This window comes from Furipterus horrens, unplaced genomic scaffold (genome assembly GCF_987537825.1).
Source record: "Furipterus horrens unplaced genomic scaffold, mFurHor1.1.pri manual_scaffold_3, whole genome shotgun sequence".
Lineage (NCBI taxonomy): Eukaryota > Metazoa > Chordata > Mammalia > Chiroptera > Furipteridae > Furipterus > Furipterus horrens.
In genome coordinates, this window is record NW_028327173.1 from 28,643,641 (window position 1) to 28,670,281 (window position 26,641).

The 26,641-nt window shown below is 42.3% G+C and overlaps 2 protein-coding genes across 5 annotated transcripts in view; both read left to right on the top strand.

The window, feature by feature from the left end:
* Positions 1 to 3,627, top strand: part of CCDC30 (coiled-coil domain containing 30) — an 81,559-nt gene extending 77,932 nt beyond the window's left edge. The window contains exons 15-17 of one of the 2 annotated variants that reach the window (XM_090269236.1): positions 1,013 to 1,127; positions 2,697 to 2,764; positions 3,228 to 3,627. In XM_090269236.1, the coding sequence (XP_090125362.1) occupies positions 1,013 to 1,127; positions 2,697 to 2,764; positions 3,228 to 3,288 (244 nt within the window). In that variant the 3' untranslated portion in view covers positions 3,289 to 3,627. Of the gene's footprint in view, positions 1 to 1,012; positions 1,128 to 2,696; positions 3,168 to 3,227 lie in introns of those variants that run through there. The other variant, XM_090269235.1, reaches the window with a different exon arrangement.
* Positions 3,628 to 7,694: 4,067 nt separating this feature from the next.
* PPIH (peptidylprolyl isomerase H) lies at positions 7,695 to 25,342 on the top strand. Of its 3 annotated transcripts, none has more exons than XM_090269242.1 (10): positions 7,700 to 7,809; positions 8,115 to 8,179; positions 8,438 to 8,461; positions 8,731 to 8,775; positions 9,040 to 9,082; positions 11,399 to 11,491; positions 15,185 to 15,272; positions 15,753 to 15,793; positions 16,576 to 16,665; positions 19,090 to 19,156. In XM_090269242.1, exons 1-9 carry the CDS (start codon positions 7,744 to 7,746, stop codon positions 16,642 to 16,644), a joined length of 534 nt encoding a protein of 177 aa, XP_090125368.1. In that variant the 5' UTR covers positions 7,700 to 7,743; the 3' UTR covers positions 16,645 to 16,665; positions 19,090 to 19,156. The 3 variants fall into 3 exon arrangements, with proteins under 3 accessions (XP_090125369.1, XP_090125368.1, XP_090125366.1); XM_090269240.1 differs by lacking the exon at positions 19,090 to 19,156 and adding an exon at positions 25,182 to 25,342 and having other exon boundaries at positions 7,701 to 7,809; XM_090269243.1 differs by lacking the exons at positions 16,576 to 16,665; positions 19,090 to 19,156 and adding an exon at positions 25,182 to 25,342 and having other exon boundaries at positions 7,695 to 7,809.
* The last annotated feature ends 1,299 nt before the right edge of the window (positions 25,343 to 26,641 follow it).

Consider the following 26,641-nt stretch of genomic DNA (forward strand, 5'->3'; position numbering starts at 1 on the left):
TTTATCTCCCCTTTAATATATTCTATACAATTCATTGCCTTCATCAAACTATATTATTGCTTCTGACAGTCTCAACACAACTGACTCGTTACCCTTGCCTTAACATTAATAATGTTCCTGTCTTGGCCTCATAAAGACACACTCTGATCACAAGAATTTGACTTATGTTTTCTATAGAGTAAGTTTCTTCTACAGGATGTTTCCTCATTTTACAGATGAAGAAACTGAGCCTCAGATTTAGTAATTTACTATGGTCACACAGCTAGTAAGTGGCAGAACCAGAACTCAAACACAAACCTCTGATCAAAACTATTGTACTGTGACGTGTCCTGCGTAAACTGCAGCCCTGGAGAGTGGGCTGGTGTAGCAGTTAGGAGCCCAGGCTTTAGAAATCTGAAAATTCTGAGTTGGCATCCCAGCTCCACAACTTTCTGGTTTTATCTTCTTACACAAGTTACTTTCCTCTCTCTAAGCTTCAGTTTCCTCACCTGTAAAATAGGCTTCATAACAGTATCTATTTCATGGAGTTGTTGGGAGGATTAAATGACCTACTAGGTGAAAAGTTGGAAGTGCTTTCTGTGAGGCTAGGTTACAGTGACCAAGGAAGTGCTAAGTGCTTGGTTAATGGTGGCGGCTGCTGCTGCTGCTAACGTATGGGATGAGTGGGTGAGGTCAGAACCAGGAGCAGGCTGTGCAGCTACTACATTTGAAGGAATGCAGTGTCTGTTTTCATTTCTACCCCTAAATTGGATCATATCCTTTCTTAAATGACTTGAGGGCTAGAACTATTCCTTTTGTTCTCTTGTGCATATTATGTCTCTGCTCCCTGTAGGTATTGAATGACTATGTACAAGCCAGAAGCTTATTAATTTTTACTTGGTCTGCCAAAGTTGGTTCTAAAATGTGGACAGTGGGCTAAGACCCAGAGCTAGTGGGAAGTAGGACATAGTTTTGGGTTTTTAGTAATAATGTAGGAATTTTTAGTCATTCTTCTGATTTATCCCATTCTTAGAGTACTTTTCCTGGATAAAGAAAATAAGCAATTACAGGAAAACAGTCTCCAGCTCACAGAGCAGGTTGGCCTCTTACAGCGCATTGTAAGAAGAATCCATGTTTGCAGAGGAGAGGTAAGATGTGTGCTTCTGGTTAGGTGTTTAATACGAAGTTTAGGTTGTTTAGATTGCTCCCTTCTCACTTCCTTTCACCTTCTTCATATAGCTGTAACCTGAACTTGGCCTCATGGTGGACTGTGGCAAAGAGGCTCATTGGCTGCACACCAGGTCAGCAGACCCTGAGTCTGCTCTTAGCTAGCTTTGCTCTCCACTGGGTCATCTTTTATTAAACAGTCTTCTTCTGTGTGAACCCAAAGCAATTTGTGTATGCCTCATAACTTCTTCCTTAACACACGATATTGTCATTGCCTTTTTACTTCTCTATCTAATCAACTCAGTGAAGAGATTCTGGAGGGCAGGGCTGCATCTCATATGTCATTGTATCTATGCACCAGCGATCCATAAATATTTGAGAATGAATGAATGTTAAATGTTTTCACAGATAAGCCTCATTCTCAACAACCCTGTTTGCCATGTATTATTCCAGCCCAATCTGAGAGATGAGCAAATTTGAAGTTCAGAGAGGTAAAGTGAAGCTAGTCTGACCTGGCAAGGAGTCAAGCCTAAGGAGAATATCTGAGTCAGAAAAAAAGCAATTGTGTTACAAAAATCCAAGCAGACAAGTAGTGTAGGTTCATACAGGGTCAAGAGTCTGTTTGGTGAGTGAGTCAGCAAAAGAAACTTTAGTGAGCTGAGTTGCATTTTAAATCCAGGATAGAGGCTGCTTGCTTTCTTCCATGGTTTGTATCACATGCTAGATGTTTCTTTCCAGGGTACTTATAATGTTTTTCCTAGTCATGAAAACTTTAAGATCTACTCTCTTAACAACTTTCAAATATACACATATACAGTATTGTTAACAGCAGTCATCATGTTTACATTACATCCCCAGAATTTATCTTATAACTAGAAGTGTATATCTTTTGACCATCTTGACCTAATTCCCCCACCCTCTAACAACCACAGATCTGTTTCTATGAGTTTGTTTTTTTAGATTCCATATATAAGTGGGATCCTATGGTATTTGTCTTTCTCTGACTTATTCCAATTAGCATATTGTCCTTAAGGTTTATCCATGTTGTCACAAATGGCAGGATTTCCTGTTTTTTTTTTATGGCTGAATAGTATTCTATATTGTGTGTGTTTGTGTGTGTGTTTAATAGTTTCTTTATCCATCCATCCATACTGGATGTTTGGGTTGCTTCCATGTCTAGGCTATAGTAAATAATGCTGCAATGAGCATGGGGTGCAGATATGTCTTCAAGATAGTGATTTTTGTTTTCTTTAGATAAATACCCAGAAGTCAAATTGCTGGATCATATGGTAGTTCTATTTTTAATTTTTGAGGAACCTCCATACTGTTTTCCATAGTAATGGCACCAATTTATATTCCCACTAGTAGTGCCCAAGGGTTCCCTTTTCTCCACATCCTCACCAGCATTTATTACCTCTTTTTTTTTTTTTATGCTAGTCCTTCTAACATTACATTTTTAATAAAAAATATGTAGCATAGTTCTAGGATCACAATGTCAATGGTTTATTGTTAAAATTTTTTAAATTCATGCTTTTTTTTTTTCCTCTTAGGAAACAGTACTTAGTGGCATCTCTGAATATGAAGTACTGAATAAAATCTTGCCTGTACCAAACACCAGGTTAGTAAAGTCAAGACAATCATTTGTATGACTGAGAGTCGTGGCTGCCTAAGCAGTTGTGAGTTTCTGGCTTGAGAAAGCATAGTATTTAGTGGTGACTTTCTTTGTATACAGTATTTAAACCTTCCAGTTCCTTCTCCCCTCGCCACTGCTTCACCCCCACACCTGACAGAATCCTGACTCACAGTAAAAGATAACCCATAAACATAAATTTAAGATAATTGTATTTGGCTGTTTCTGTGTGTGACAGGTGTCAAAACTGAAATCCTGTTGAAGCCTTATCCCTGTAACCCCAAAATGCTGCCAAGAGACCCATCCACATGAAATCCTCACACGTGTCCTTTTTTAGTTTTTCCGTAAAGGATTCGTAGAGTCAGTTGGAAGTCCATAAGAGACTAAAGAATATAAGTCAGAAGAAGCAGTGGCAAACCCCAAGTCGCTTGAGTCTCTCTACCGTTCACAGAATTCTGAAGCTGGATGCATACATATATGTGGCTTCTCTGAAAGAGACACATCACGTCTAAGAACAAGACCAAAAGTTAGAACTATTAAATCGCTGGTGTCTAAAACTAGACTGGTCAAAACCTGCTAACTTAAAACTTGGGTGTGAAGGTGGAACATGGTGTGAAGAAGAGTAATGATAGATTCCCCACTGGACATCAACCAGGAGTCCTGAAAATTGCTGATAAATTCACTAAACCAGATCTAAAAATGGATTTCTCAAGTTTGTTTGATATCCTCAAATGCCTTGTATTGACCAACATAGTGACTTAAGTTGGATGGTTTAATTAGGTTTATGTTCAGCAGAACACATACATAGCTAATTCAGCATTCTTCCCTATTTTCATGGGTGTTTTCTTTTTCTTTTTTAAATAAAAACAATGTAATCACATTAAAGCAAATACTTTAAAAAGAAATAAAACTATCCTAGAACCTCACATCCTTAACACTACTATTTTCATTTTGGAGTTATTCCCTTCTGGTTCTTATTCAAATTCGTATATTTTAATTGGTTATTATACTGTATTTTCATAGTCTGATTTTTAATTTAATGTACCATAAAACATTCTCCCATATTTAAACTCTCCATAATTATTCTTTCAATAGCCATGTGATATTCTATCATGTTGGTGTTCTATAAACAGACTGAAAACAGACAGTCTTGTTATTTGACATCTGCGTTGTTCCTATTTTTTCACTATTTAATTATATGCTGCAGTGAAAGTCTTTGTGAGGTTAGCTCTTCTCTTAAGTTAATCCAGAAAACAGATTCACAAGATTGGCATAATTGGGTCAAAGAATATAAATGTTATATAGTTTGGGTACATACTTGTCTCATTGCTTTAAAAAAGATTGTGTGAACATACTCTTTCTACAGTCAACCTCATAAGCCTTAATTTCTTGATACATAAAATGGGAACAATAGCAGGTCCTGTCCCATAGGGTTGTGAGGACCAAATGAAATGAAGCATGTATTTTTCACTGAGTAACTACTTAATAAATGCTAGATATCTTAATTTATTTTCACTTGGAGTTTGAGTGTACAAGTTTTTCTACTCTCTCATCAACATTGGATATTATCAATTAAAAATGTATTCTAAAATAGTTGGTGTAAAACTATACTGATTTTTGCTGCTCCATCTTCCCTTCCTCCTCTTTTCCTTCCTTATTCTCCTTCTTTTCCTTCTTCATCTTCAGTTGGAGATGGAGAGGGAGACCAAAGAGAGAGTGGGGAGAAACAGAAATAAAAGAGACCCCATTAGCAGAGACATACTGAATTTTTATGTGCAACCCCTGCCTCCTCAGACCACTGAAAATGATCAAAGGACATAGGAAGTAATAGCTATGATACTGAATGCATGCTCTGACTCTAAACCTTGTCCACATTCACTTTCTGTCACTCAGTTCACTGACTCCATTTATTGAATCCCTACTATGTTATTCAATAATTGACACGGTAACCGTACCTGTGAAAACAAAGTCTCTGCTTTCATAATTAGTATGCTGTTAAGTTGGAAGGTATATTCTTGTGTGGCAGGGAGTGAAGTGAAGAGACTGACCATGTAATTTTGGATGGTGAGTGGTACAAAGAAAATAAATCACTAATGTATCTGAATAAGTGACTAAGGGCTACTTTAGATTGGGTGTAATGTTCCCTTCTGAGTGACATCTGAGCCAAGCCCTGAACTGTGAGGAGCATTTCTGGCCCCCATTATGATCTAGGAGAGTATTAAAGACAGTGAACAGCTTGTACCAAGGTCCTTAAAAGAGTACAGTAGTCCCACTTATCTGAGGAGGATACAGTCCAAAACCCCCAGTGGATGCCTGAAACCATGAATGGTACCAAAACCCATACACAAGTATATTATGTTCTCCTAGACGTACACACCTATAATAAATAAGGCACAGTAAGACATTACCAGTAATAATAAAATAGAACAATTAAAACAATATACTGTAATAGAAGTTATGTGAATGTGGTCTCGAAATATCTTATGAATTGCTTATTTCTGGAATTTTTTACTATTTTTAATTAATATAAATTAATATCCATCCTGTATATGCTACCTGCCCATTAATCACAAAGTAGATGTCTTGGTTATCAAATCAACTGTCAGACTGCGGTTAACAGCAGGGAACTGAAAAGAGGAAGGTGAAAACTCAGATAGGTGAACTGCTGTATCCAGTATAGGAGCTGAGGGCAAGTATTGGATTGGCCAAACAGTTTGTTTAGTTTTTTCTGTACAATAGCTCTAGTTCTGCTTAGTTGTATTTTACTTCATTGGAAACAATTTTGTTAGATTGTATTATGACAACTGTCAATCAGCATGCATTAAAAAAAAAAATCAAGCCCTGGCTGCTGTGGCTCAGTGGATTTAGTGTCGGCCTGCAAGCCAAGTGTCGCTGGTTCGATTCCCAGTCAGGGCACATGACTAGGTTGCATGTCAGTCAGGTCCCCAGTTGGGGGTGCCAGTGAGAGGCAACCACACAGTGATGTTTCTCTCCCTCTCTCCTTTCCCCTCTCTAAAAATAAAATAAACAAATTTTAAAAAATCAAAATTGGTGAATTTTTGTGCAGCCATTTTAATATTGAAGATGGAAGAAAACATGCAACAGTATTGGTGTATTATGCTTTATTATTTCAAGAAAAGTAAAAATGCAACTGAAACGCAAAAGAAAAAGATTTGTGCAATATATGGAGAAGGTGCTATGACTGATCGAACGTGTCAAAAGTGGTTTGTGAAGTTTTTTGGTGCTGTTGCCATTTTGGCCAAATAATTCTTTGCTGTGGGGCTGTCTTTTGCATTGGAAGATGTTGAGCAGCATCCCTGGCGTCTACCCACATGAAGCCAATAGCAGGAGACAGCCAACATACTCAAAATATCCAAATCAATAAAGTTATTGGTGAAAATGAAAAGTGTGTCTTTTATTTTACAGAAAACACTAAACAGACTTTTTGGCCAACCCAATAATACAAAATTAGGCCAAGGAAGATGTGGCAGCCAGATAATGTAGGCCTCAGTAGATCGTCGGCAGCGTCCGTCTCGAGAGACGATGGTGTAGCTTCTTAAGAGTCTATCTGCACCGCCGAGAATGGTTGTGCAGTCCGACTCGGGAGTGACACGGTATCTGTCTCCTCCCGTGTTGAATCGACATCTTGCGATGACGCTGGAGTGTCCTCTCCAGTGAAGCTGAAGCTACAGAGCCTCGAGAGACGATGGCGTAGCTTCTTAAGAGTCTATCTGCACCGCCGAGAATGGCTGTGCAGTCGGACTCGGGAGTGACACGGTATCTGTCTCCTCCCGTGTTGAATCGACATCTTGCGATGACGCTAGAGTGTCCTCTCCAGTGAAGCTGAAGCTACAGAGCCTGGGCAGGGTGATATGGAGGGTCTGCTGTTGCCCAAGCAGCAGACCCCCCCCCCCCCCCCTTCGCAGCTGAAGGATCCAAGGGAAAGACGGAGTCAATACAGCTTGGCTTCAGGTGCGCCGCAGGAGTTGCCGGTGTTGACTACAACGTCAAACCGCCTTAGGAACTCCGGCTCCGGATTTTCTGTCGGGGTTTACTCCCTTAGCCTTTCCCCTGAAGAGGTATGCCGCAAGGCAGCGGAGGTTTTTTGGAGTCAGAGTTTTCCTTCTCTGATGTGCCCTGACTGGAAGATCGAACCAGCGACACTTAGCTCGCAGGCCGACGCTCAATCCACTGAGCCAAACCAGCCAGGGTTAGCCTCAGTAGATAAGGAATTGGATTATATGCTAAATATGGGAAGCCAGGAATGATTTATAAGCAGATTAATTTTAAAAGCTCTAGCTACTCTGCTGGTAATGATTTGGAAGTGACAAAAATTCTAGTTTACTGGTTTCAAGGAAGGGCTGAGCAAACCTTACTTGCCTGGCTCAGGAGGAACAGAGTTCCTGCCTCCTGGGGCTAACAGATGAGTGGGCAGGGGTAAGAAGCAGCACGTGTGCTGGTTTAGATTATCTTATCTGCAAGAGCTGATAAGGACTCGGGAGACTGCCTAGTACAAACTCCTTAGCCTAAGCTAGAAAAATTTGTTCTTAGTGTAGCCATGTAAGTGGGATGCCCATTCATTCTGGGTGAAAAAATAAATAAAAGGCCGGGGCAGGCCTTCTTTTCCCTACCAAACTGCACCGCGTTCCCCCACTCCCAGCCCCCGCCCCCGGCCCCATCTCCCCACTCTCGTTTCCCGGTAGAATCAAACGAACTAAGAGCTTGCGAACATCTCACTGTCAAGCCTGAATGAAGCCCTAGCCACCGCAGCATCTCCCAGTTTCCGCGCGGAAACCAACGAGGACTTCGCACTGAGGGCGGGGCTGAACGGGATGGGGCGGGGCTCCCGGGGACTTGGCCTAGTCTCGGTCGGCTCCTTCCGCGCCTGCGCGGGAGACTGAAACACGGCACTGATATTAGGTTTGCCGGAACCTCGCTCTCCTCCCTTCTACTTCCGGGTCGGAGCCATGGCGGTGGCAAATTCAAGCCCTGTAAACCCCGTGGTGTTCTTTGATGTCAGCATTGGCGGCCAGGTGAGGTCCTGGAAACCACCCAGCCATGCACCGCAAGAAAACTGTACCGGGCCAGGCAGGCAGAACTCACCCGCGCAGGGATAGCGGGCTCCGGAAGCCAGGAAGTGAATTTGGATCAGAATCTACCGATCTGTGGGGCCTGGTGAAGGGGTGTAGGACGAGGAGTCTCGCTCATCCTAGCGCCCCACGAATGGGAGGTCTGGACGGAACGAAAGGATAGGCTAAGGTGGCGAAGGTGGGAGAGATCAAGTACCTGTGGGAGGGAGGGGTCAGCCTTTCTTCTGACCGTCTCCCGCCGGTTGCAGGAAGTTGGCCGTATGAAGATCGAGCTCTTTGCAGACGTGGTGCCTAAGACTGCTGAGAACTTTAGGTAAGGGTATACGCCAGCCCTGCCAAATTAACCGAACCAGAAGTCATCCTGTGGAATCGTCAGCATACCTCTGTCTGTCCACTGCCCTTGAGATCTGATTCTTCTGGGTATCGCTCTGTCTGAACAGTCCCGTTTTGACTCTCATAACAATTTATGTTGTTAATCTGGCTGGTTGGTGGGCTTGCTGTACGCAATGTCTGTAGGGGCGCTCACAGCTGTGATGTCATGGTAACTGAGTTCTTCACTCTTCCCTTTCAGGCAGTTCTGCACTGGAGAATTCAGGTCAGTCTCAGACGTGGTTGACTTATCTGCTTGTTTCTGAGGGGTGTCCTTGGGCTACAATGAAAGTATTGGGGGACCACCATAGGCTTTGAATGATTGCTGGTGACAGAAATAGAACGTAATGCCCCGAGGGTATTCATTTGCCTTCTTTGTTAATCTCTCTTGTCCTGACCATCTTTAGGAGAGTCTCTTTGGCTCTAATATGTGGTTAATGGGAAAGGCCTGTTGTTACCTGTCATCATTCCAGATCTCTTTCTTTTTGGTTATAGAAAAGATGGGGTTCCTATAGGATACAAAGGAAGCACTTTCCACAGGTAAGGGCCAAGGCAAACCATTCTGGGGCTTTTAGAATTACTTCCTTGGGGGATTAGTCTGTTTAGAGGAAAGTAAAACCATAGATAATTCAAGATCTTGAGAAGAAATGTTTTTGTGAACTCAAGGATTGATTTGAAGATTTCTTAAAAGCCAAAGTAATAAACGTTGTATTTTGAAATCAATGTTAATCTAAACTACATTGACTAAATCAATGTTTTTCTAAACCAGAGTCTTATCTCAGAATCCTTTGTTCTCTGTTTCAGGGTCATAAAGGATTTCATGATTCAGGGTGGAGATTTTGTTAATGTAAGTAGTTCCTTTCCTATCAAAGATTTAAAAGCTTTTTGTTGTTGTTGTTATTGGTGCTGCTACTATTTTTACTACAGAGGCCCAGTCCTAAGGCTTGAGAACAATAGCCAGGCTTGATGGGGGGAGGAGATGGGGATGAGAATGCCCTTGAATGTTGCTGGCTACTACTCACTATGCCACTAGATGACATACATTAACACTCTGATTCAGTAACTTCCAAATCTCAGCCTTTTAGGGCCAGAAACAGAACTTTCCCAGCATACTTGTAGAGGATCCATGACAGATCCAAATTACTGTAATTAGTTGCATGAAATTTAGCTAGAAATCAGATGCAATTTGTTTTAACTAAATAGTAGTAAGTCTCCAGTGAGCTAAATGCTTATGCTCCATTTTCCCTTCCACTTCTGGTATCACAGTGCCTAAAAAGCTGACTTTTTAATCATAAGTTGATTCGTATACAAGGAACCAGCAAGAGAGGTAGGTAATTCTAGGGGGATGTTTTCTCTATTCACTGGGAGAGCCCAGTGGAATAAATCCTTCACTACTAAGCATGACTTCCTTGTGAAAGTCTCTGTCCCCTTATTGGGTCTTCTACCCTTCCCCTGACCTTAGATTTTTTAAAGAGCTCTCTTTCCTATCTAGGTAAGGTTACAAATAGGCAGATTTTAGGCCAAATCAGGCTTTCAGATATGTTTTGTTTCATCTTTATGATGATGTAAAACTGGTGATTTTCACCAAAAAATTCTGGAGTTTTGTTTCCTCTCTAAAGAATGGAAAATAGGGCTCTGGCTGGTGTGGCTCAGTGGATTGAGTCCCGACTTGTGAACCAAAGGGTCACCGGTTTGATTCCCAGTCAGGGCATATGCCTGGGTTGTGGGCCAGGTCCCCAGGTGGGGCCACATGAGAGGCAACCACAGATTGATGTTTCTCTCCCTCTCTTCCTCCCTTCCGCTCTCTCTAAAAATAAAATAGATAAGAAAAATTTTTTAAATAAAGAGAGAATGGGAAATAGGGATGTACCAGGCCTGTGTTTCTCATGCAGTGACAATTGGCTGAAATCAAATAACTGCTCCTTTTAGATAAGGTGTGTGTGCCCTTGCCATTTCACCATAGTCCCCACCACCTGCGTTCTTCATTTATGTCATCTGCCCCCATAGGCATTTAAGTTTGCAACTCCTGGCCACTACTGATGGTAGTAGGGCTTGGGGTGACCATATACTTTTTTGTTAGCTGGTAAGAAGGGTTGAGAAGCCATCCTCTGCCTTATTTTCTTTCTTCCCATATTCACTTTAGCAGGAACAGAACTAGCTTCTCACTGGTCATTGCCAGGCACACCCAACCACTTGCTGATAGCCGGAGGATTAGGCAATAGTTGGTCAGTCAGACGGCTGAATATCAGAGAGAAGCAGCTGCTCAGAGCCACCCTTAGAGAATTAAAAATAGAATGAGCAAGAGGCAGAAGAAAAGTACAAAAAATAAAATAAGTCATCCCTCAAGGAATAACTTATCATTATAGTTTACAGCTGCCAGTCTTTGCAAATGTATTTGCATCAAATACAATTTTTAACAGACTTAGATCATGCCTATGTTTTAATTTTTTGTACTTAATAATTGTCTGCATTTTCCCTTGTTATTAAGTCTTCTTTCAAAACATTTTTTCTAATAGCTACCTAATATTCCGTAATGAATAGACAATGAGTTTATTTGATCAATCCATTACTGTTGAAAATTTAAGTTCCTTTTTGTTGTTTGCTCTGAAAATTAATTTGTCATTTTCCCTACTCTGGCTTCTGGAGAGCAACAGGTAGTGCAATTACAGAGGATGATGTGGTAACTGATCTGTCCCCTAGGTTTATTGGGAAATTATAGAGTCCTCCCTGGACAAATCAACTTTGTCCAGCAGGGTGGTGTTGGGTGGTACGCACTAGATTTCCAATAGCTCGCCCACCCACATAGTTTGAGAGGTGGGGTGGAGTAATAGTCAATTAGGTTGGTACTTTTTTGTGACTGCAGGCATGAGAGTCTGTGGGAAAGGCAAGGATTATGTATATGGTCACTGTACTGTTCCCGACTTTGTCTGTGTCTTAATCTATCTTTTTAGAGGCCCAGCTATGACCTGGCCAGTTTGTGGGCTACAGATGCCTTGGATGGGGCTTGCTTTGACCTCTGGATAGAGTTAAAGAGGTGTGACTCCCAAAGTGACCAAAAGTGGACTTTAAAGAAGCTAGACTTCAGATGCAGGAGCTGTCTTTTTCGGGCCTCTGGGGGGTCCAACACTTGCAAGTTGCTAACACTTCCCTTCTCTCTGCTCAGGGAGATGGTACTGGAGTCGCCAGTATATACCGGGGACCATTTGCAGATGAAAATTTTAAACTTAGACATTCAGCTCCAGGCCTGCTTTCCATGGTAAGTAGAGTCCAATCAAGATTAGGAGTTAATTTCTGGGCCCCTCTTGAGGCTCAGTGGTGTCTCTTTGGATGAAAACAAATGCTTTTCTTTTCTTGCTCAGCCCAGGACCCACTTCTGTTATGCCCACCTTTTTCTTCAGTCTGGTTTGATTTTGTTGGTTGGGGGAACTAAAACTGAACTCTGCTATGTGTGTGTTTTATTTTGTTTGAGCCAAGACATATGGCTGGCATTTAGCCTTGCTGCTCAGAATGCATCCAGTTGTGCTTTCAAAATCCAGTGTTCACTCGCTCATTGCTCGGCCTACCAGGACTCTCACTGCCCATTTACTCACGCTGCTTCCTGGCTGGTCCCCTCCTTTCATTCCCTCACCGCTCCTACTCCCTGTCCTGGCACTCCCCTCCCCATTTACAATCTCCACTCACACATGTCACTCCTCTTACAGTCCCTCTGCCCACCTCAGTTAAAACCCTCATCTACCTGCCCCTGCTCACTCTCCTTCATGCTCATTCCCCCTTCGCTTCCCCTTATTCACCTCTCACTCATTTTCCCGTACCCCTCCCCTCTGCTCTCTCCCTCCCTCCTGCTCATCACCTATTTCCTTGTGTCAGTGCCCCAGCTCTCCCCCAGATCCAGTATGTATGTGCACATTGTCTGCCCTGCTTGCCCGTTCCTCCACTTACCTACTCAGGCATCCGTCAAGGAAAGACTTGTTGATATCCACTCTGTTTCGGGCTTCATGGTAAAGGATAAGACCTGATTCCTGTCCTGTCACTTAACATCTAATGGGGGAATTGCACATGCAAAATGATAAGTCTAGTATAGTGTAATCCATGCCATCAGTGTATTAAGGTAAGGGCACCCGACTGTATTTAAAAATTCTGCGAGGTCCCCAAGGAATGAGAAGAATTGCTGCTGGGGGGTTGGGCAAGGCTGCTTCACAGAGTAGGGGGGCATTTGAGTTTTTGAAAGAGTTCTGTACCAGATGGCATGTGGCACAGTCAAGGGACAGAAAGTGAGAAAGGTGCTGAGAACATAGGATGCAAATGGCAGATGGAGTGGAGTGGCCAGGAAGAGACCACTGAAGAGGCAGGTTGTCTGGCTCCTGGCGGGCTCTAAATGGCAGAATAAGGACGAGGTGTGTGGACTTTCTTTTGTAGGTTATGGGGAGCCATATACTTTTTGAGGAGAGCTGACCAACTTTGTGCTTTAGAACAAAAACTGTAGCTACAGTGTGGGCGGCACATAGGAATGGAGAGGCCGGGGCAGAGAAGCCAGTTAGGAGGCTGCCATAGTAATTGAGCGAGACTAGCACTACAAGCAGCGTAGAAGCCCCTCCTAGGAAAGTCAGGCTGGGTGAGTGCAGACAAAGGGTGGAGAAGTGGCTTAGGTTGGCTTGGATCTTCGCCAGGAGGATTAAAACCCCTCTAAGTGCTTGCCACTGTGTTAGCATCTATGGAGGAGTCAGAAAAATGGAAGGAAACCTTGGTCTCTGCCCTTCAGGCTGACGCTGGTTGAGTTGTGCTGGCACATATTTTGTAGCATTCTTGTTTTTGCTTCTATCTCCACTAAATGCTGAGTTCCTCAAGGGCAGGGACTAGGTCTCATCTGATCTCCAAGTCTTATACCTGATACAGAAAGGTGTTGAGCAGATATTGACGAGTGACTGGAAGATAATCAGAATAATGGGTAACATTTACCAAGCACTTATTCAACAAGCACCTTATCTACATTAATATATTTTAACCTTCTCAACATCTTTAAGATAGGTATGAATGAGGAAAGGGAGGCACAGAAAGGTTATATGACTCAACTCAGGGCACACAGTCAGTGGGAGAGCTAGGATTCAAGCTAGGTCATCTGGCTGCAGAGCTCCAGAGCTGATTCTCTAAACCAGTGAGTTATACTGCCTTGAAGAATGAATAAAGAAGTGGCTAAGGGAAGGGAGTGTCCCCTGAGCTATAAAAACATGTTGTATGGCTATTTTCCTGCCTGCTTGCTAACAAATGTTTAGACATAGAGCAGCAAAATATTGGATGGATGGATAGATAGATAGGATGAATTGAAGCCTGTCCTTTGTTCTGAAGCATAGGCCTATTCTGACTGGCCCATACAATGCCTTATTTTCATATATAAGGTATTCTTGAATACATGTACAAAAACCAAAAATAACCTCATCTTACATGAGGAATTTCTAAACTATAATATGAAATCCCTAATTAGAGCTTACCCTTAGACCATGTCTTTAGTGAATTTATAGTATTTCATAAACATTTTTATTCCTTCACAGTTGAACAAAGAATCAACCAGTTTAAGTCTAATATCTCCCTGGCCGGTGTGGCTCAGTGGATTGAGTGCCAACCTGCGAACCAAAAGGTTGCCTGTTTGATTCCCAGTTGGGGTACATGCCTGGGTTGTGGGCCGTGTGCCCAGGTGGGGGTGCACAAGAGGCAACCACACATTAATGTTTCTCTCTCTCTTTCTTCCTCCTTCCACCTCTCTCTAAAAATAAATAAAATCTTTTTTTTAAATTAATATCTGATTAAGGCTAGTTATCTAATAAATCCCAGTTTTACCTCAGTAGTAGTTTCATAAGACCTGTGCTTTTAATAGTACTAGTACTTTTTATTTAAAATAATTATTAATTGATTGATTTTAGAGAGAGAGGAAGGGAGAGAGAGAGAAACATTGATTTTTTTGTCCCACTAATGTATGCATTCATTGGTTGATTCTTGTATGTTCCCTGACCAGATATCAAACCTGCAACCTTGGCATATCGGGACAGTGCTCTAACCAACTGAGCTACCTGACTAGGGCCAGTACTAGTTTTATATTTTCTACTCATATTTTTCCAAAATAAAAGAAGTATGCCATAAAATATTCATAGTTACACAGACATTGTTGTAAGATAGTGCTGCTGAAACTTAACATGGGTTTGCTGATATACAAAAGTCTGAATTTAGCACACTGAAGACAGTTTAGGGGTATCAGTATATCCCTGTACAGAAGTACACTTCATATGAAAGTCATATGTCTCTACAAAGTATCACTCTGTATTGTAATTATAGCCTGTTCTTTTATAATGTGTTATTAAATATAATGATATAAAAACAATTTAAAGAGCAGAAAAGAGAAGGGCTAGAAAGTTTCAGAGTCTATTTTTAAAAGTACTTTTTTCCGTCAAATTCAGTATCAGGATTTGGGTGTAACTGTAAAAAGCAAATGTCTTTGATTAAATATAGTCTTTTTTCTATCATAGCACTAGCAACTTCTTATACCTTCTTAAATTTTTAAAAATTACCATTGTTATAGTACAAAACTGTTCAGACAAAACAGCTAATGGCATAGATGACAGACTTTTCCTTGCCTAGTAGCTAATTTGTAACTGTAATTTAGTTATAACTAGTATTGTATGAGACACAGCAAATCGGGTCCCATAAACAGTTGTTCCCATTATAAAAATTCACACTGTGGGAGAAATGTACATTTATTCAAGGATCTAGTTCCTTGAGGGCAGAGATTGTGTGTTCGGTTCATCTCTGTATCTTTGGGTCCCAGCTCATAATAAATGCTCAGGAAGTTTTGCTCAAAGAAAGTGTGGAAGAATCAGGGCCACAGGCTCTTTGGGGAATCTTGGCTTTTCAGCTAGTGTGGCCAGGAAAATTCATTGCAGTTATATTTGGTTCCTGTCAGGCAAACAGCGGTCCCAGTACAAATGGCTGCCAGTTCTTCATCACCTGTTCTAAGTGTGATTGGCTGGATGGGAAGCACGTAGTGTTTGGTGAGTCGTGGTCCTGGCCCCATTCACCCAAAGTGGGACTTCTAAAGGAGCCATTCCTACACTCTGATACCAAGAGTGCATGACTAGTTTAACTACTCTGTGTAGTAGTAGGGAAGGTGGAAGTGTGTGTATGGTGGGGGTGGGGGGAGATATGTGAAGGACAAAGGGGCCATCGGATAAAGTATATAACCATTTAGGTGATATGTATATCTGGGGGTAAAACCCCAGGGTGGTAGCACTAAAGAAATACCATACAGGCAGCATGGTGCAGGGGGGCTTTGCAATCTAGGTTTGAACCCTAAATCTGCTACTTAGAGTACTACCTGTGACCTTGGGTAAGTCATTTCACCTCCATTGAATCTCAATTTCCTGAAATTGGTATGAGGATCAAATGAGGTACCTGGGTGAGACTGAGCGTGGGAGGCTGGAAAATGCTATGCAAATGAGAATAGTAAACTCCATCTCATACTCTTCCTACAGGAAAAATCATTGATGGACTTCTAGTGATGAGAAAGATTGAGGTGAGTCCTGTTTTGATTTCCTCTTTCTCAGCCATTTTGGTCTGGTACTACCTGACTAGTGTCGAGAGCTAGAGACACCTGAGTGGGCTTCATTTGTTAAGCTCGGTCTTCATTCATTGCCTCCATTACATGGGCTTCCTCAAGGGAAGGAAGGAGAGGCCACATGCCTCCCAAGTGTTTTTTGGCCAGTCAGCCTCTTTAGTGTGCACTGAGCTATGGCCTGGGGTGGTCCCTCCACCTACCTTATAAAATCCTACTCAGCACTGCACTGAAGATCCTTCATGACCTGGTCCCTACCTGCCTCTCCCCTGCCCCTTCTGCCACTGCTGCCTCCATGTTCCAGTCATATTGGGCTACTAGCTTTTCTTACACCTCACTGCCTCTTGTTCCTTCTTACCCCTGTGCCTTTGCTCATACTGTTTCCTTTACCTGGAGCTCTCTTCTCCTTTCTTTTCCTCCTTCCCATTTATCCTTCTTGGTCCAGCTCAACCTGCTGTTCTGTGAATCCTTCCCTGACCTCTTTAAGCAATATTTAGTTGCTCCTCTGTCCTGTATACACTTTCTTATACCTTATTACATTGTTACATATCATAGCTTTGATATTTCTAAATGTACATTTTATTTTTGATCTGTATTATATGCATTACCTGTCTGTTAGGACATGGACTGTTGTCATATCAGCCTCTGATTCCTCAGTCCTTAGTCCAAGGGCTGGCAGACATCTGTAAATGTTTGGTGAGTATGTCTGAGTGGGTGAATTTCCGCTGTGCTTTCTGTCCTAGAATGTTCCCACAGGCCCCAACAATAAGCCCAAGCTGCCTGTGGTGATCTCACAGTGTGGGGAGATGTAGTCCAGAGTCAGACTGAATCAGGTAAGAGTGTCTTTCTCTTCCTGGTTGGGGGTCACCCCAGAGAAGGCAGCATGTTCTAGTGGAAAGAACCTTAGACTTGAAGACATGGGATTGAGCCCGTTTCCCCTCTGGGTGACCTAGCAGAAGTCACTTCCCTTCCCTGAGCCTATTTCCTCACCTGTCAAATGGAGATAATACCTCTCTCCTAGGGTCACTGTCAGGATCCAAAGAGAAAGGGTTATTAGGGCACTTTACTGTTCTACCACTTTGTAGTTTACAGAATATCAGCTTGAAAACCAAAACCATCAGTCAGTCTGACAGCTTTCTCAGACTGTAGTCCCATTCGGTAGTCCCGAGAGAAAGACCTGGCAGCAGCTCTGGGTGACCCCCTGCAGGGTCAGCCTGAGCAGCCAGGAGGTAGACCTGTCATGCTTCTCGTCAGAACTGACCGGGCAGTTCCAGTTTCTGACTTTGGATATGCCAGCCTTGTAGATGAGTGTGACACATTTCTCGTCCTCACCTCCTACCCATTCTTGCCACTGCCTGCTCTGTGTTGGGCATCATGCGAGGTGTGCGGAGGGGGCACAGAATTGAAAGATGTCTCTACCTTTTAGGAGCTTATAGGGAATAAGACACATTCTGAGAGGTTATCACTAGTAATATGAGTGACATTGCTAAGTGTCATAAGATTTCAAGGGAGAAATTGATCACTTTCAACTAGAATGATGGTGACTTTCTCTCTCTCTCATTTTTAAACCTGCAAAAAAGTTGGAAGAGTACATTCTACACCATATACATTTTACCTAGATTCACCAATGATAAACATTGTTATTTTATCATTTTACTTTGACATTTGTTTTTTTGTTTCCTTCTTCCCTTCTCTCATATGACCATTCCCTCTTCTTCCTCCTGCTTTCCTTCCTATCTTCCTTCTTTCCTTTCTTCATTTCTTTCCCATTTGAAAGTTGAAGGCTTCTTGACACATTACCCATAAATACTTGAGCAAGCAGCTCCTAAAAACAAGAACAACCTACATAACCACAATAATATCTAATATGCATGTTCAAACTCCCCAGTTATTCACCAAGTAACTTTTATAGCTCTAGGAAAAGTCATCCACTCAAGGTTCACACATTTCCTTTGTTTGGTTACTAAGTACATTATATAATCTCATACAAATTTTCACACAGAACAATTAAAGGGAAAGCCCTAGTCTCACTCCTGTCCCCAGAGGTAACTTTTTTATTAGCTTGATGTGTATCCATCAGGGCCTTTTTCTTTGCCTATCTAATTTTGGCAGGTTTTGTTTTTCCTTAATGTTATACTGTATTGTTCTTCATTGTTATTTCCATTCGGCATTATGCCTTGAAGACTTTTCCTCCTCTGTTCAAGTAAAATTACCTCATAAAACAAACAAACAAAAAACTGCCCTGGCCGGTGGCTCAGTTGATTAGTGTCATCCCATACACCAAAAGGTTGCAGGTTCAGTCCCTGGTCGGGGTGTGTATGGGAAGCAACCAATTGACGTTTCTTTCATTCTTTCACATCTCTCCCCCGCCCCCCTCGCTCTTGCTCTTTCTCTCCCCACCCCTCCCCCTCTCTCCGTTTCTCTAAAATCAATAAACATATTCTTGGGTGAAGATTTTTAAAAAAAGCTGACATAATCTGTAAGATGTTTATAGCATATAATTTATTTTTCCTTTTTCTTAACAATTTGAATAGTTATATATTTTGAGTCTTAGTTCTTTATATGTTGTGACTATTTTCTCCAGCATATATTTTAAGAAAACATTAGCACATGTTGCTTATCTGAACTTGGTTATACCCTTTGTTAAACAGAAGTTTTAAATTTTGATTATGTGAAAATATCAGTCTTTTCGTTATGGCTTTTGTGTTTTATCTTGTTTAAGAAGGCCCTTACTACCTCAGGTCCTCATGTCTTCTGTATTTTCGCTAATATTTCTTTAGTTTTATTTATATACTTACAGAATTATCTAGAATATATTTTTCTCAATTCTGCCTTTTTTTCCAAAATGGAGATCTAGTCAAATTCCAGACCACTTTAATGACTGTGTATGTCTCTATCTGTGACTTAACTTTGTGTTCACAGCATCTGACACTTATAGGCATTCAGTAAAATTTTATTACACAAGTCAATAGAGAGAGAGAGAGAATGTCAGGCATTTTAGGCAGGGAACTGGTGTGAGCAAATGCTGAGGCAGGAATGCACAAGTGTGCTGGAAGCTGCACATGGACCGCACTCTGCAGCCAGGTGGTCCCTTCTCAGGCCCAGCCGACACCTAAGCTTTCCTTTCTGCAAGCACTGGGGGCCCTTAGGGCTCAACTTGTTTTTCCCTTTAAATAGCTGCTGGCCATTCCCTCCCTTTCTCCTTTATTTCTTTGCTGTAACTAAAGTTAAACTAATAGGTCCTTTTCCTTCTAAAGACTGACCACTGATCACTACCAGAGGACAGAAGATTTTTTTAAAAATAAAGAAGATTAAAAAAGTAAATTCTTTATGTTTGGGACCTCTTTTCTGTATTCTTCTGAGTCACTTACAGAAAGTTACTAGAAATCCTTGTTGGGGGTTTGATTTCAGAGGGTGGCAATCATCAGCCGTCCCCTCCACACCCCATATTAGCAAAGATCACATAGACTTTTTCCCCCATGAAAGCCCCTCTTCTCAGCCTGCAGCCTAAGCAGAACAAATTCCACGGGGGCCATTTGATGTTCCAGAGGCCTTTGAGACCTGACTTGTCCAGCAGAGATTCCTTTCTGTGATGCTAGACATTTTTATAGTTGTGCTGTGATGGTAGCTTCTAGCCACAAGTGACAATTGAGCACTTAAATCTAAGGAGCCACATGTGGTGTGGCCAGTTCAGACTCATAACCCTGCCTTGCTCAGAATTGAATCTTTCACAGCTAATACTTAGAGACAATATAATAAAAGCAGTTATCAGTTATTGAATACTTCTTACGCTCAAATATTGAACTAAGAATTTTACTTGAATTATCTCATTTAACTTTACCAAACGTCCCCATCATAGGTTTTAAGATGTTAAGGAATCTACATGGCATTGTGACCTAAAAGAGTTCCAGAAATGAGAGGCATACCTTGGGTTTCTGAGTAATGTAATTTGAGAGAAAGTAAGGAAATGGGGATTTATTCCCCAGGGAGCAGGGTACCATCCCATAGTTGTTCCTGCCAGCTGTAAAGCTACAAGCATCTCTAATTCCTACAGGAGAGTTTCAGATCCCTCAGGTTGCTTGGGGCAGAATAATGGTTGACAGCCAATATAGATGTTTTCAACCCCTGTTGAGCAGTATTTCTCAAACCTTTCACATGCATATGAATCACAAGGAGATCTTGTTAAAATGCTATTTCTGCTTCAGGGAATCTGGATGGGGCCTAAGATTGTGCGTTTCTAACCAGCTCCCAGGCGATGCTGATACTAACTTTGAGTGGCAAGGCTACATGGGAATAACAGAATCTGCCTTTTAATTGAGAATCCACCATATTCTAATCAGAAAAGACCTAGGAAGAGATCATCTTTTGGTGGCACTTGTCTAGCAGGAAACTACTGCATTCAAATCAAGATATCACCTACTGATGCACTTGAGGCCTTGTGCCCAGGCACTGAAAATATAAGACAGGAAGGAGATAGAAGGCAGGTGAGGTCACTTGATCAACTGCACCTCCCTATGAAGCATTTCAATTTAGAACTCTTGTGTTTTGCCTTAGATCTTCACTTCAGTTTTAGTGAAAATGAAGTTTTCTATACAGCTCTAGATGTAGAAACCTTGGTTTTATCTCAGGATCCTGTAAAAGTGTTTATGATAAATTTGGATACATAAATGAACCTTGGCCCTCAAGAATCTCCTGCTGTAGTCTGAACTGTGTTCTTTGCTACTTATAATAACATGGGGGCTGGTGAAACCTCTGTTTTAAAAGCCTGAGAGTCTCTTAGAAAAGGGAGTGGCTGTTGGCTCTGGAAGCTCTGCTAACCTGAATTGCTGCTCACCTCCCTGTGATCCCCAAACCTGGTATTTGTGGCAGGCAGTAGAGAATTTTCTTTAGTTCATTTTATCCCAAATTCCCCTAAGGGGAAGAATCACTTGGGGGCATTTGTTAAACCTACTAATTCCCAGATCTCTCCTCTGGAGAGTTTATTTTAACATTTGTATCTAAGGAAAAATATATAATTAGCACAACACAGGATTTTACAATTATAGCTTATAATGAGGCATTCATTACTGAAGTTAAAATAGTGATTAGGTTAAAAATTAATTATGCCTGTGGATGGTGGATATGGTGACAGTTATGAAGGTACTATTCGGAATGGCTGAGATTTAGGAAAGAGTATCCCCCATTCTGGGATTACCTGTAGATGTGATACCTTCCTGCAGAGAATGATTATGAATGACATGTCAGTGGCACGTGGGCTGGCCCTTCGTTCCACAACTCAGCCCTAATTGATTAAAATAGGTCCTGTGTGGGGTGATCGCTTCCTAAGGTATATAAATGTTTAATCACTCTGCTGTATGCTTGAAAATAATATAACATTGTTTGTCAACTGTAATTGAAAAAAAAATTTTTTTTTTTTTAATGATAGGTCCCTTCCTGGCTAGTGTGGCTCAGTGGATTGAGCACTGGCCTGTGAACCAAAGGGTCGCTGGTTCAATTCCCAGTCAGGGCACATGCCTGGGTTGTGGGCCAGGTTCCCAGTTGGGGGCGTGCAAGGGGCAGCGAGACAATGTAGCTCTCACATATCCATGTTTCTCTCCTCTATCTCCCTACCTTCCCATCTCTAAAAATAAATAAAATCTTCAAAAAAAATTTTTTTAAATAAACAAAAATAAAAAGATAGGTCCCATGCTGCAAATGAGGCTACAAATTTGAAAAGCCCAATTCCTGCCTTCAAGGAGCTCAGGTCTCTTGGGAAACTTACAGTTACAGTACAATAAAGCACTGGACTGGAGGCTTCAGGATAAAGTAAGAAAAGCGTGAATGGCTGTGTCTGACTGAAATGGTTCGGGAAGACTGCGGAGGAGATGACACTTCAGCTCAGTGCAGAAAGAATAAGAACTTGCCAGTGGCTGCAGCTGGGGAAGACATTCCAGGCACAGGGAACAGCGTGAGCAAAGCACAAAAGCAGGGAACTCCAGGAGGTGTATGGGAGACTGCAATAATGCAAGGCAGCCAGAGCAGGAAGGTACGAAACCAAAGAGTAAGAGGTGATGTTGGCGGAGGCCAGGGACAGTGGTGAGAACCAGTGTAGGCTGAGGAGTCGTATGTTATCCCGAGGGTGGGCATGGGCTTCAGGCAGTATGTACATTCTTTTCCTCCCTGGAGTGAGAGTCCATTGTGCTCCTGAAATTCTCAAAAGGGGGGCCTGACCTTCCAAAAAAACCCAAGCCAGTAGGAGCCACATAAGGATTTTGAGCAGAACATTGTGATTGCATTTTCCCAGAAGTTGATTCTGGCAGCAATGTGGAGGATGAGGCGGGGGCCAGTAAGGTGTCCACTGCAGCGATCCAGGCAAGAGAAAGGAGGTCCACATCAAAACACGGGTCCTGAGAGCACTAGAGATTTGGCAGCAAATATTTGCATTCCTGTCGTGTGTGTGACACTGTTTGTTCCCCACCTTAAAAGTCAGGAACTCTGCCAGCTAGAAAGGGAGGGGAGAGGAGAATGTCTGGCTCCCTTCCAGTACAATCCAGTACAGCCACACATTGCTTAACAGGGATACGTACTAAGAAATGTGTCATTGGGTGATTTGTTGTTGTGCAGACATCACAGAGTTAACTTGCACAGGCCTAGGTGGTATAGCTTACTTCACCCCTAAGTTGTGAAAACTCAAACTAAGTCCGAAGGAAAACTCTGACTCCAAAAAACCTCCGCTGCCTTGCGGCATACCTCTTCAGGGGAAAGGCTAAGGGAGTAAACCCCGACAGAAAATCCGGAGCCGGAGTCCCTAAGGCGGTTTGACGTTGTAGTCAACACCGGCAACTCCTGCGGCGCACCTGAAGCCAAGCTGTATTGACTCCGTCTTTCCCTTGGACCCTTCAGCTGCGAAGAGAGGGGGGGTCTGCTGCATGGGCAACAGCAGACCCTCCATATCACCCTGCCCAGGCTCTGTAGCTTCAGCTTCACTGGAGAGGACACTCCAGCGTCATCGCAAGATGTCGATTCAACACGGGAGGAGACAGATACCGTGTCACTCCCGAGTCGGACTGCACAGCCATTCTCGGCAGTGCAGATAGACTCTTAAGAAGCTACACCATCGTCTCTCGAGACGGACGGCTGCCGACGACCCCTAAGTTGTATGATGTAGCCTATTACTCCTAGGCTACAGCCTGCATAGCATGTTACTGTACTGAATACTGTAGGCACTGTAACACAACAATAAGTATTTGTGTTTCAAACATATCTAAGCATGAAAAAGGTGCAGTAAAAATATGGTATAAAAGATGGAAAATGGCCCACCTGTATAGGGCACTTACCATGAGTGGAGCTTGCAGGACTGGAAGTTGCTCTGGGTAAGTGAGTGGTGAGGCATGTGAAGGCCTAGGGCATTACTGTGCACTACTGTAAACTTCATAAACATTGAACACTTAGGCTGCACTAAACCTATAAAACAACACGAGATTGAATCAAGCATAAGAGAAAAAGATGCAATTAGGAAACATAAGCGTGAGATGCTGCTGGTGAATCACAGTATACTGTTTTACAGCAAACTTTTCTAGTTAGGGTATACTCTAATGATAAAAGTATAGTATAGTAAATACATAAAGCAGTACCATAATCATTTATTACACTATCAGTGTACATCACTGTATGTGCTACGCTTTTATAAGACTGGCAGTGCAGTAGGTTTGTTTACACCAGCATCATAAACACATGAGTAATGCATTGTACTACGACATTACAATGGCTATGACAACACTAAGCAAGAGGAATTATTCAGCTCCATTATGATCTTATGGGACCACCATCATATATGCAGTCCATCATTGACCAAAACATTATGTGGTGCGTGACCAAGCAAAGGTGAAGCTCCCTATGTCAGAACCAGGTCTCACACACATTGAGGTACATCTGTCAATGGAGTGCTATAGCCTTGGAAAAGAAAGAGGTAGATCTGTACATGTTGACAAGATTTATAAGGTAAAGTGACAACATCAAGATGTAGTACATTATGTAAGCCATGATACTATTTATTTTGAATAACTTTCGGAAAATTTTGTAGTGATCTATAGCCAACTATTAATAATGGTTACCTCTGCAAAGTGGAGATAGCAAAGAGACTTTCTTTTCAATTTATATTGTCCTCCATATGCTTGAATTTTCTACATTGAGCATATATCTTATAACAAATCCATACTATATATGTAGTTTTAGCTAATCCTAGTTCCTCCCAGTCCCTACTGGGGCATGTGGCTAACATCCCTTTGAATCATTCCCTGGTTCCTCCATCTCCTCCTCCCTGGCCTAGGCAGTCAGTAGCCCCCACCTATGAGGTCCTGTTCTTGGTTCATCTCTCCATTACAACATTTAACAGAAATGTGTTTGTCTGGCCTTCTCTAGATTGAGAACTCCTTGAGGCAGGAACCATGCTGACAAACACAGTGCCTGGAGCACCATGCAGCTTATAAAGTACATTTATATACATTTTTGCACATTCTGCATTAGGGCCCAGAGTTAAACTTCTGTTTGAGCCTGCAGTATGACACCAGAGCTCCCTGTCCTCTGGAGGAAGAGGGATGTGGCCACATTTGGAGGGAGTGGGACAATATAGTGTCTGAGTGTACTCACCTTGTTTTTTTAATACAGCTAACTCCAAGGCCATAAACAGAGGGTGTGGGATTTCCTTTCTCTATACCCTGGGACCAAAACCTGCAAGTAAGAAGGATTGCTTTTCGTTCTACAGCTCCACAGAGTGCCACAAGGTCTGACAGAAAAAAGATATATGTGCCCTGGCCAATGTGGCTCAGTTGGTTGGAGCACTGTCCCCTTACCAAGAGGTTGCGGGTTTGATCCCTGTCCTGGGCGCAGGCACATGCAACACCCTGTCCAGATGCGTACAAGAGGCACCAGTTGATGCTTCTCTCTTGCGTCGATGTTTTTTCTCTCCCTTCCTCTCTCTCTAAAAGCGATGAAAAAAATGTCCCTGGGTGAGGATTTAAAAAAAAGACACATGCTTTGAAGCCAGCACATCAGAAAGTCCCATCACTGTCAAACCATTAACCCCCTTGGGACCCTAGTTTTCTCCTTTGCTTAATTGTATAACATACTGCACAGAGTTGTGAAGGGTAAATAATGAGATAATATGCTTGGTGGTATATTAGTTTCTTCTTGGTTCTTGTGCAATATACTTTTCAGCTTTACTCTGGAGAATCTAATGTCTGGTCTATGGCAAGAATCAGACCGGTTTTACTCTTGGGGAAAAGAGGATCGGGAGTGTAGAGGTGGGAACCCGTTGCCCCATTGAAAGTCCACTTCCATTCCTCTGAGCTGCTTATCTCTTTCTTCACAGACTTCCACGTCTCTGCTATTGTAGGCCTGCCCTTTCTCTGGGTGATGCTCTTGAGTAAGATAATCTGCATTGGCCCTTGTGGAAACCTTGAAAGTATCACAGATTCAGAACCCAAGATTTTCCGTGTTTTTCAACTGTAAATAAAGATTTTTTGTTTTGGGGTTTTTGTGTTGTTATTGTAATGATAGCCCATCTCCTCACACCTTAGCTTCAGCTAGGACGACTGGCTCCTAGGTGCAAGGCCAGTGTGGACCAGCCCGAACCCTTGCTATGTATAGTTGATGCCTCAAACTTACAAGTAGTTGTAGTGGTCCCCTCTTAAGTCAAGCTGATTGAGCAGAGAAGGCAAACCCCAGGGCTGATATATTCCATGGATGTTCCCAGTAGGTTCAGTTTGGTTAGTTCTGAAGCCTGTGGGAAGAGGATCACTAACTTGGGATATTTTTGGAAGGGAGACCACTTGGTAGAATGTACCTTGATCATGACAAAGTGGGAACAATTCAGTCAAAAACCTTGGTTTGAACCTTGGGTCATTTCTTTTTAAAAAAACAGTTGAGGTCCTGAGAAGTACACTGCGCCTTTCAGGGCCCCCATCTCCTCATCTATAAAATGGGGATAATAATACCTACCTACTTCATAGCATTGTTGAAAGTGTCAAAGAGAACGGATATGAAGGTAACTTGTAAATAATAACATGCCTTGCAAATGTTAGTTTTGAAATAACTCAATATAAAAAGTACCCACTGAGTATAATGTTCAAGAGGTGAAGAGTTCCCTGGTGTTTCTTTCATGAGGCATGTTCTCCCATTTCTACTTTCCCCTGGCTCATGGATAGGATGACTCATAACTACTGGCAGCAGACAACTGCAGCTAACAGAGATAACAGACAGCTGAACTCTATGACAGAACCTGGTTAAAAGTGCCATTTCAGTGTATTGGCAGGACAAGGGAGATGGTGAAATATACAAGGGACTTACACATACTTCCAACTCTATAGCTGAGTAGAGTTCAGGATACGCAGTGAAAAAAGAACTGTGATCAAGTAACTATACAGGGTGGCATTTTAAGGAGAGGGAGAAGGATGGTCAGCTGGGATCCTGAGCGGATGTTCTTGTAATGGGCTGTGCAGGTGAAATTGGTTATACTTGGCACCTGCATTCTGTGCTAGTCTTTGTCCAGGGCACTGGAGCTGCAAAGATGAGTAAGACTTGGCCTGGGCTTATGACAGGAGGTAGGCATAGTTTTGATCCAATGTGGCAAGCATTAGAATGTGAGGCCTTTACAGGAAATTTCATCAGTTTTTTGTTTTGTTCTGCTGTAAGCATCTAGTACCTGGTCAGTGGTCAATAAACACTTGTTGCATGAATGATAATGGTATGTACAAGATGCTATGGGAGTAGAGTGGAGGGAGAGACGGCATGAGAAAACAAGGTACCATTTGAGTTAAGTATTGACAGATC